The sequence below is a fragment of the Cryptomeria japonica genome, chromosome 4 (genome assembly GCF_030272615.1).
Source record: "Cryptomeria japonica chromosome 4, Sugi_1.0, whole genome shotgun sequence".
Classification (NCBI taxonomy): domain Eukaryota; kingdom Viridiplantae; phylum Streptophyta; class Pinopsida; order Cupressales; family Cupressaceae; genus Cryptomeria; species Cryptomeria japonica.
The window spans coordinates 134,698,392-134,708,599 of record NC_081408.1 but is presented as its reverse complement, the minus strand read 5'-3'; the positions used below and the strand labels follow the sequence as shown (position 1 = coordinate 134,708,599).

Here is a 10,208-nt window from a genome sequence, read left to right as displayed (position 1 = left end):
TTCATTCTTAGATTCTACACTTTCAAGAACTTTAAGGGTTGTCTTTAGTTCTTCATCCAGTTGATATTCTCCATTCATTTCCATAGGAGCCATCTATTCAAATCAAGGTCTCCCTCAAGTGGTTAAGTTGTAAGAAAGAGACCAAGCTTTGATACCAATTATTGAACAAAGCAAAATACTAAGAGGGGGGTGAATCAATATTGCACTCAAATTCTAAAATTAAAATAGTTAACATGTTGATCTTAACCTAATCTTATATATCCTTGAAAACATAGAAATGAATTGCATCACACAACCACAAAAGGGACACCAAATATATTTATATGTGGAAAACCGAAAGAAGGAAAAACCACATAGAGGGTTAACTCTCAAGATAATATAACTAGTTATATGAGGTTACAAAATGGGTTCACTACTAGAGGGCTCATTGCCCAGAGAGCTTACTGCTCAAATAGAATCAGTTTAAAGCTGAAAAAGCTTACCACAAAAAAAAGAGTGAACTGAGAAAATTACATCTACATATGCATGAAAATAATTCCAATAAAAGATTTGACAACACACTATTTGCTTGTAGCAGATCCGGTTAAGAACCTCTAAAAATCACTTGACAAAATTCTTGCAATACTTTGATAGTTTGCAACAAATCCAATTAGGAACCTCTACAAATCACTTCAACAACTCATGGCACCAATCCGCTCATACTGAACCAACACTTTATCGTTGTTGCATACCACTTCTACTCTTCGCTCATCCTCATTCTGTTTTCATGCTTTCACACACTCTTACTCACACATATACCCTCATACTTCATTCTTCAACAACCAAAAGAGATAAAAAACAACCAAAAGAGATCATGTGTGTGTGTGTGTGTGTGAATTTGGAAATATCCAACAAGTCATTCTCAGAGATATTTAACAAAAAGAACATTTTAATGACACACTACAATGACTAGAGAAAAATATCAATATAGATCTTCAAATTCAGACAGATCAGAAAAGAACATATCCATGAAATCTCAACATGCTACCATAATGCCACAATTACCAGATCACAAAATGGAAGAACTAATCATAGCTAAGACCAAATATTCCAGAGCGCACTAATCACGATCCAAGTTAGCATCACATGATTCAAGATGTGAAAACCAAAACACCAAATGAAAGTTATCAATAATTAAATAAACTAGAGGAAACCAAAGCACACAACTCTACTCAACACAACATATCTAAACATACAAATGAACTATGACATTCAAAGAACAAATTTTGAAGCATATAAACAAATGTCACAACCAACCCCAAAAACTCTCACATTCATATACTCATGTCTTGATGGTTCTGGAACAATAATAATCTCAAACACTGTGATAACAAAATCAACAACAATGATAGCAACAACAACAATAGCAACAACAAGGATCTTCAATCTGTAAAGTATGCACACCTATCTTCCATTGTGTTGCAACTCAGTATATACAACCTCTTACATATCAATCTGCATATAGAACATCGTATATAAATAAAAAACATCTCAAATATCAATCTAGACCAATCTGGAGCATCAAATTTGACGTCAACGACAACAACAATCTCTCAACAACTATCACATAGGCTAATATGATATTGCTTCATTGAGTGGGCTTGTATTGGTTGAACCAAATTGTAAAGATTTAATGCAAGTATAGGATTTTGGTTGCATTGATGAAGAGATGAAACTTAGATATGCCAATTTTTAGACTACCAACGAGAGAGATCATTATCACCCTACCAGATGTGCAAAACATCCTTTAACTATTATTGTGAGGGTGTTAAGTAGTAGTGGTGAAGTAGAGGCCTATGAAGTATGTATGAGTTACGTAGATGTATGCACTACATTGACATTTTATTGAGGATGATACAAACTATAAATATTTACAATTAATGGAGTAGGAGAGGACAACCATTTCCTTGGTGTAATTTGTTATGATTGTGACCTTGGTCATGCATGTTACAATGGATGATTGTGGTATCCATTTGCATGGGGGCTTATCCACACTATTATAGATATGGAAGAGTGATACATTATAAATTTGTTTAGGGGAAGATTATGCTAGTACACCTATATCACACGACCTTGTATTTAAAGTGTTTGTTGAAGCATATGGCTCAGACTTATATGCTTCTACAATTGTGTGAATTACAGTACATTAGGTTCACTTAATTAGTTAAATATTCCACCATAATTGTAGGTGGTGAGACATAAATACACACCTATTGACTTTGTAGGTCACATAATATTTGGGATTCGAGTTAATGACAAGCATTTGACGAGGACATCAATTGATATATAACCAAGAGAAAGAGGATACTTAAAATTTGTTGTTATAATATCATCTATTGAGTTCTTGGATGGAATCAAAATCTCACCACCATTTTCACATTATCTTAATGAAATGAATGAAAATAGGAAAACAACTCTTGAAGAGGAAATCCGAGTAAGATTATCTCAAATATTGAAAATACAATAATTTTATTTGCTCTATACATCATAAAACATAATTCTTCTATTAAAATTTGATTACCCCTTAAATATAAATCATATTATATTTGTGGATAAATATGAAATCTTTGTGATTATATTTTAGAACATTTATTGCACTTTTGAAAAAAATGAAATGCTTCAATATTGTTCAATAAATATAATTTATATTATATATATCAATTCATATTTAAGGGTTATTTGTGAAGGATAATATATTTATAGAATCATAAAAAAAGAATGTAAAATTAATATTTTACATGGTGCACTACAAACACTACTAGCATAGATATGTTAAATACATCTATGTAAAAGACTTTGAGAGATATTAGTTTGGAGTTGTCTATCTATTCTCAATAGCAATTTCAATATAGGTGGCTCGAGACATATATCTCTCAACATCTTTTAGATAGATGTATTTAACATATCTATGCTAGTATGATATTTTAAAAACAACTTTTTTTCAATAATAATATTTCACTATTGAAATGTTTTCTAAGTTGAATAAAATGTTTGTATTCATACGATCATGAAAATACCATAAAAATATCATGGAGGGAGGTAGTATATTTTTGATTGATGGTATTTGGTTCTGAATTAGAAAGTTGACAGAAGCTGCAGCTAAAAGCATGTTACCAGTAAACACTCCTGCAATGCAGTAAAGAAAAATGTAGGTCGGTTTCAGAGCTTTTTTCAATCCTAACACTCAGATGCATGCATAACGTTTCCTATTTTCTAACCAAGTTTTTCAAGTGGCTTGCCTATAACCCAATGCCTAGGAAGTATCAAGTGTATTCATCAAAATTGAAATGTACGAAATTTGGGGTCATGATACCTGTAAACTATGATATGTACGTCTACTAAGATCCATATAATGTGATGTGTTTGGTCAAGAGTGCGAGGAGCAGAAGTTCAATCATCAATCCAATCAGATCTAAATTGCGCTTCCACAATTTCAATTCTAAGTTCCGGAATAGAAATTTTCTTGGCCCACAACCACTGCGTCTTAATCTCCTTATCACAAATAACATGTTTCAGAGAGATCAGTCCACAACCACTTATAGGCAACCTCTTCAAACGAGAACACTCTCTCATATCTAGCTCAGTTAATTTCTTTAGTTGGCCTATCTCCTCTGGAAGTTCTTTCAAGGCCTCGCACACTGAAATGTCTAGATATTCCAGCTCCCCAAGGTTTCCAATTGATGGTGGCAGCTCTTTTAGGTCTGGCAGTGCTGACAACCTTAACACTCTTAGAGAGCTTAGATTTCCAAGGTCATATGGTAGCTTGTGAACCTGATGGCAGTTGGTAATAGACCACATGTGAGCAGAAGGCATATAGCAGATATTTGGGGGCAACTCCTCTAAATCACTGCAGTGATCCATGTTAAAATCATGCAGCTTGGGGTAGTCGAATGTGGAAGCACTTCCAAACCCTTCGCATAAGCTTAAAGACAGCTTCTCCAAGTTGTGTAGTGCATTGCTCTGTTTCTGAAGGTTGGGTGCAACCAACCTTTCTAAGCGAACACTCCTTAGATGAGGGAGAGAAGATAAGACTTCTAGACCCTCTATCGTGGCCCTTTTTGAACTATGATTGCATACCATGAGAAATTTCAATTTTTTCATGGATTTTATAAATGGGGGAAGATGGAATTCACTTGCAGCAAAGAGTATCACCAGGGCCTGTGTCTCCTGAAAATTCATCTCGAACCACTCGCTTTCGTGCATCGGACCTGTTTGGAAAATTCAGAGATGGAATCCAATTAGCACATTCTGGATTTAGGGCAATTAATCTCTCTGAGGTGCGTTAGATTCTCATATGCAAGGATAAAAGAAATATGCATTTAATACGTTCAGAAAATTTGATAATTTAGGGGAAGTTATATAGAGGTAGATTTGATGTAATAGATAAAATCTAGTTATTTATTAGTTTTCTACTCAAATATATGGCTAGCATTTCAGCCAAAAAAAACTAGTAATTGGAAGCAATCCGTCTGTGTTGTCTTATAACTCACCTGTGTGAATGGAGACGATTTGAGCATCAAACGGTCTTTCATTAAGCAACTCCCATTTCCCTGGCAAAGTTTGCTCCTTCCTAGGCATAAATAATCTCTTCCTGTTGATTATATGGTCTTGGCTTGCCAAATATATGGCCAAATCTCGCATTACATCATGCTGGGAAAAGTAAAGCTCGGATGCATTTTCATAAGAAATTGCTGCTGCGCTCCTGATAAATTCGGCCACCATGTTAGGCCAGTTTCAAATACGTAATAACAAGAAAAACAATGCATTAATGGACCGGCAATTACCTAGAATTGCTGGTTAGATTAAACAGATTTCTACTTGCAAGTTCCCACAAGATGGTAAAGGCTTCCTGCCACTCCAGCTTCCGAACATAAACCCAGATATGCAACAGCGCATCAGCACATATTCTTTTGTCCTCTGGAAATGCCCCCAAATCTAGGAAGCATTCCCTGGCTACGTCATCCAAAAAACTAATGCTAGTCTCCAAGCACCTTAATAACCCATCTTTGTGATAATCTGATATCGGTTCCCCCTGGCAAAGTTTCTTCTTTGCTGTTTCCCAGGCTGCACGAGGTTCTCCATTTAAAGAGCTTCCAATCACCTTCAGGGCAAGCGGCAAGCCTTTACATCCTGTTTGCACCTGTAATTCATCAAATGGAAACTTTCGTCAATATCCGTGGGAAACAGTGTAGGTTTCAAGAAACTACATGTATAATTTAAGTCACAATGCTCATAAATCAACTGCTTTCAGCTTCTAACTAGGCTTATTTGAGTCCCGAAATATCTAGGAAGTGCAAATTTTCTGAATAAAAAACCAACTGAACAATTATTTTTCACCGTAATGTTGTCTATGATCTCTGAATAATAACTATTACAGGAAGCTTGAGCTTCAATCACATCTGTTGTTTTCAACGTAATAACTTGTAAAGCTATTGACTGAATTCATAACTCATACCTCGTTAACCAGACTTGCATCTGCATTAGTTGGAATTGATGTCTGTCCAAAACCCCAGAAGCAGAAAAGAGACTGTGCATCTCGTTGCCCCAACAATGGTAATTGATACAGTCTAGTACAGGAGTTTTGGGGGATAATAGAAATGTCTCTTGTTGTTATGAGGGTCTTGTATCCTCTCCCTTCGAATAGTAATTTACCCAAGATTGATCTGGAACAGACACCATCCAGTATCACCAGAGTTGATTTAGATTGACATAGAAGCTGCTGCTGCAGCTGCATACGTGCATCTTCTACATTCTGGAACTCAGGCCTCTTCACTCCGATAATTTTATCCCACATCGTCTCTATAAGTCCTTTCACATTTGAGGACTGTGATACAGTAACGAAAACCACGTTTTGAAAATATCCTGATAATCATAGAGAAACAAGAAATTCTTAGAAACTATAGAAGGAAACTTACATCCCTTAGCTTATGGCCTCAGTAAAATCATTTTGAATCAAATGTTGAACGAAAACAATCGAACAAAGTTTTGAAAGTTTATTGGAAAAAAGATATCGGGAAACAATAATCTCTATAAGAAAACACATTTATGAATTTGTAATTTTGTTTTGATTCAATATTATAAATAAAAAAATATATTTATGAATAAACTTTAGTAACAACAATCTTTTGGACTAAACATAGTTTTTTCTTTTTCTTTTAAACAATTACTTTAAATAAAAACAAAAGCACACATCAAACTGAAAAGAATTTTGATAGAAGGAAAGTTTTTTCAATAAATAGCCATTTGAACAAAAAAAGTTACAAGAGATCCACTTTACAATATGACAACATAATGTTATATATCTTAAATATCTTATAATAACATAAATATCTTATATCTCATCGTGATTCACTTTTTTATGAAAACATGTCAACATACATATATATCAGGAAATCCTATCAATCAAATTCACCCAAAAATCGAACCTAATGACATAATGTTATATGATGACAAGATTTATTATAAACCACAGCCAATATGTAACGACCTCTCGTTCCTCAAAGGAAAAAAATAGCCCTTTTCACTTTAAAACTAACGATAAATATCTTAGGATAACCTCTATATCCTACCAGGCTACCATATGATATATCTCCATTTATTTTCAAATCACCAAAACAAAAATAACTGATCGTTGTGTAGAAATTCCTTCACACATAAAACAAGACTAGTTGACTAAAACTAGTAAAACCAATTCCTAAAAATGCTGATAAACATACAGATGTAGAGGCATTCAATGCTCCCCAATCCCCCATCATGTTTGAGATTAAGACTTGGGTGTTATGGAGGGGGCTTCCAAAAAAAAATGGAGTTAAAAGATAAAAAAAATTTAAAATATTTTAAAATTGGCAGTTTGATGAATTTTATATTGGACTTCTACATAAACATTAGCTGGACGTTGGCAGTCCATGAATTTTGTAGTGCAGATCAGCTTAAGTTTAAACTCTAAAATTTAAGCAAGCTGGTTGTAAATAATTTTAGTTTTCCCTCTAAAAAGTCACATGATTGACAAGTAGCCTAAAATATTCCCAAGTTGGTAATTTCAAGCTCCACCCCATTTTCACCTAAGCCTTCAAATGTAAGGACTCCTATTTTTTGGAAAAAGATTCCAAATAATCTCCTAACAAAAAAATAATTTCTTTATGAGACCACCTCTTCTTTAAGAATAGAGCTTAAGCGCCCTCCATAAAACCCCTGCCTAATAAGCATGAGTTTCTTGAGCTCAAAAGAGACTCAAACCAACATAATCTAAATGTTAACAGGTTAAAATTTACTTGGTTTTCAATGCTGTAGCTATTCTGCATTTTCTTAGTTATTATAAGAACAATTGAATATGCATTTCTTGGTTAAATGGGCAAATCTGTGCCTTCATGACTCTCTGCTGTTTAAAAGTAGTGTTTTTTATTCTCTAGGGTGAGGCTGAAAAGAGTGTATTTTCAGACTAATTTAGAGGTTCCTTTAAGTCTGAACGGCATCAAATCTTGTCGGATATTTTATCTCACAATCGCATACAGAAGAACAACAGGCAAAATCTTAACATGCATGACAGAGTGACCAGAAATTTGAGATAGATTGGATCTCTGGCAAAGGATTAAAAACACAAAATTGAGGAGAAGATCAGTTTACCTTTAATATCATCATCATTGCATAGAGCCAGCGCCAAAGTAGTTTTTCCGCCACCACCAATACAGTGCAGACCAACGACCGATACCTCTTTCTGGAACAAAAGCATATTCAAGTCTCTAATAGGTTTCTCCAATCCCACATAAAATTGAGATTTCTCAGGAATAATGCCATGGACTGAGTGATTAAAACCCTCGTTCTCACACGAATCGTCTAAACACATTTGCTGAAGCAACATGCTATCAGGAGAGGCGGGATCGGACGTAAGCAGGGAAGCTTGTTTGAAGATGGATTCTTTCAGCATAGAACTCATATCTGCAGGCTGTAACTCCTGGTAATAATCTTGCAGTTCTTGCTTAAGCTTTCTGGAGTCTAGCAATATATGCGCAGGCATGAGATCCATGAAACCCTGGATCTCCTGCTCTAGGCGGAGGATCTGCAGAGCATACCTATATCTAAGATAGGGGTTAAAAGGGCTAATATTCTCACATTTCTTTAACAGCTCTGCACCTCTGATAAGGGCGTTGAACAACTGATAAAAAATGGGACTTTGCTGATCCTTGGGTAGATCTAGCTCAGATAAATAAAGCTGCTGAATAGTTGGGATTAAAGATTTGAGTTTTGCATCGGCTCTCATCCAGCGATCTGTGCAATTGAAATTCATCTTTGATTTCTGAACACACAATTGTTAGTTAAGAGCTGCATATAACTCTCAACTTTGAATGAGTAAAATCTAAAACTTGAAGCTCGATATTATTCCTTTCTCTCTCTGCAATTTTCTGATTTAAACATCTGATCGTATCCGCTTGGTATGGCACTCGAAGAGCGGTTTAAGAAAGCAGTATATGAAATGTTACGACCTACTCATCGCTGAAAATTAAAAAATACATACAACCAATTGTCTTCGAAGATACCGGTTGTCCCAGTCATTGCCGAATGATTCCTAGATGATGATGCCCCATAATGCCTATATCTTCAACGAGACTTAACTATAGTTTAACACAATTTAACCTCAGCGTGACTTAACTGCAGTTCAATATTAGTTAACTTGTTTTTGGTTGTTTCCCAATTCTATTGTGTATGAGTTTTTGCATCCCGAAATAACCAAAGAACAATATCTCATAGATTGTGAAAACTTGATCTCTGTTGTTAGTTAATTTGTTTTTTAATCATGAGAAAGGATCATTGCAGTTCCATGCTTTCTGATTTTCTCCATCTATTCGATTCAGAAATCATAGCGCTACCACAGACTTAAGATAAACCAAATAGATTCACCAGTGCTAATAATTTTCTAAAATGCTGCAATGAAAGAGAGAAGCAGAGGCAGAGCAGAAAATAGAAGAAAGCAGAGTAGAAAATAGAAAAGAGGAGGTCATGATGGCTGGATAGCCACTATCATTCAACAAAGCTGTTCCTCTTCCTTTTCTCATACACAGCACAAAAGTGCCCTGTTCTCTCGCTGTTCCTGATGTTGCTATAGAACGACCTTTCTCTACCCCTGTTTTTCTCAGACATCACATAACTTAAAAACTGCCCCTTTTACCGCTTAATAAAAGTCTAAAACCAAAAAAATTAAGTGTAATTAATTCTACATCTTGTTTGAGCCAGGGAAAATTCCAAAAATGAGGATTTGACCATTAATTATCATTCTTCTAAACTGTTCTAATAGAGTGAATGAGAAAACAAGAAAAATGGTGCAGAGCTGGAGCAGTGAATGTGAAAATAAACTATAAGTGAGATCGAGAAGACAACAAACAGTGGGAGAGAGTGAAGTCTACAGAGAATAGTATTGAGTGTAGTTGACATTAATTCCAACATTCTTCGTAATCATAATTACACTCATTTATGATACCCAATCTTACAGTCTATATCTATATCTATCCGGTCTATCTTTTATACAGTGACACCACATCTTATAGCTAGTCTTAATTTACCTACTATGTTGAATAGTCGTTCATCAGCAATTTTTTTTTACTTCACAGCATGTATTCTTTTTACTAGTTTAATTAATCAATATAAAGAATTATAATTTTTCAAAAAAAATATTAAATCTATTTTTATTTTTTATTTTACACAACTATATAAATATTATTTTTCTTTATTTTTATTGATAAAAAAATAAAATTTCCCTATGCTACCATGGTAAGTTAAGGTCTTACCTGCAAAGTTGAATTTGTCTCTTTTCAGCTGTTCAAGCTCAATGTTATTTAGTTATGCTGTTCATTTAGTTTGCTGGGCATATTTGTTCTTGGTTAAGACATGTTTAGCAAATGTTGCTGTTTAGTTTGCTGGGTAAATCTGTTCTTTGCACTTCTGTGTAAAACTGACAGTATGATGTAACCCATGTTGTTGCTCTTTCGAATATTTGGTTTACATGTATTTCCTTACAGCTGTTGCCGCATATTTCAATTGTAATTTGCATTTTTTTCAAATATAAAATTTAATTTCTAAAAACCTAATCCAATTAATTTGTATTCAATATATCAAATCAAATCAAATCATTAACTTTTAATTATTCATTAGCCATCGAGCGCAGTAAAAACTGTTGG

The 10,208-nt window shown here is 34.4% G+C and overlaps 1 protein-coding gene across 2 annotated transcripts; it reads right to left on the bottom strand.

Moving 5' to 3' along the window:
* Positions 1-3,006: 3,006 nt before the first annotated feature.
* LOC131875418 (putative disease resistance protein At5g47280) lies at positions 3,007-8,785 on the bottom strand. Of its 2 annotated transcripts, XR_009372258.1 has the most exons (6): positions 7,663-8,785; positions 5,495-5,901; positions 4,824-5,179; positions 4,530-4,741; positions 3,353-4,247; positions 3,007-3,165 (listed from the first exon to the last, which is right to left on the bottom strand). XR_009372258.1 is itself a non-coding variant. In XM_059219626.1 (5 exons), exons 1-5 carry the CDS (start codon positions 8,321-8,323, stop codon positions 3,430-3,432), a joined length of 2,454 nt encoding a protein of 817 aa, XP_059075609.1. In that variant the 5' UTR covers positions 8,324-8,785; the 3' UTR covers positions 3,007-3,429. The 2 variants fall into 2 exon arrangements, 1 of the variants encoding a protein (XP_059075609.1); XM_059219626.1 differs by having other exon boundaries at positions 3,007-4,247.
* Positions 8,786-10,208: the final 1,423 nt, after the last annotated feature.

What these genes read in the sequence shown, in the direction of transcription:
- LOC131875418 (XM_059219626.1), bottom strand. Translation starts at nt 8,323, where the DNA reads ATGAATTTCAATTGCACAGATCGCTGGATGAGAGCCGATGCAAAACTC. An exon ending in CAATGATGATGATATTAAAG is followed by an intron (nt 5,902 to 7,662) that starts GTAAACTGATCT and finishes TATGATTATCAG; the next exon opens with GATATTTTCAAAACGTGGTT. An exon ending in AATCTAACCAGCAATTCTAG is followed by an intron (nt 4,742 to 4,823) that starts GTAATTGCCGGT and finishes CGAATTTATCAG; the next exon opens with GAGCGCAGCAGCAATTTCTT.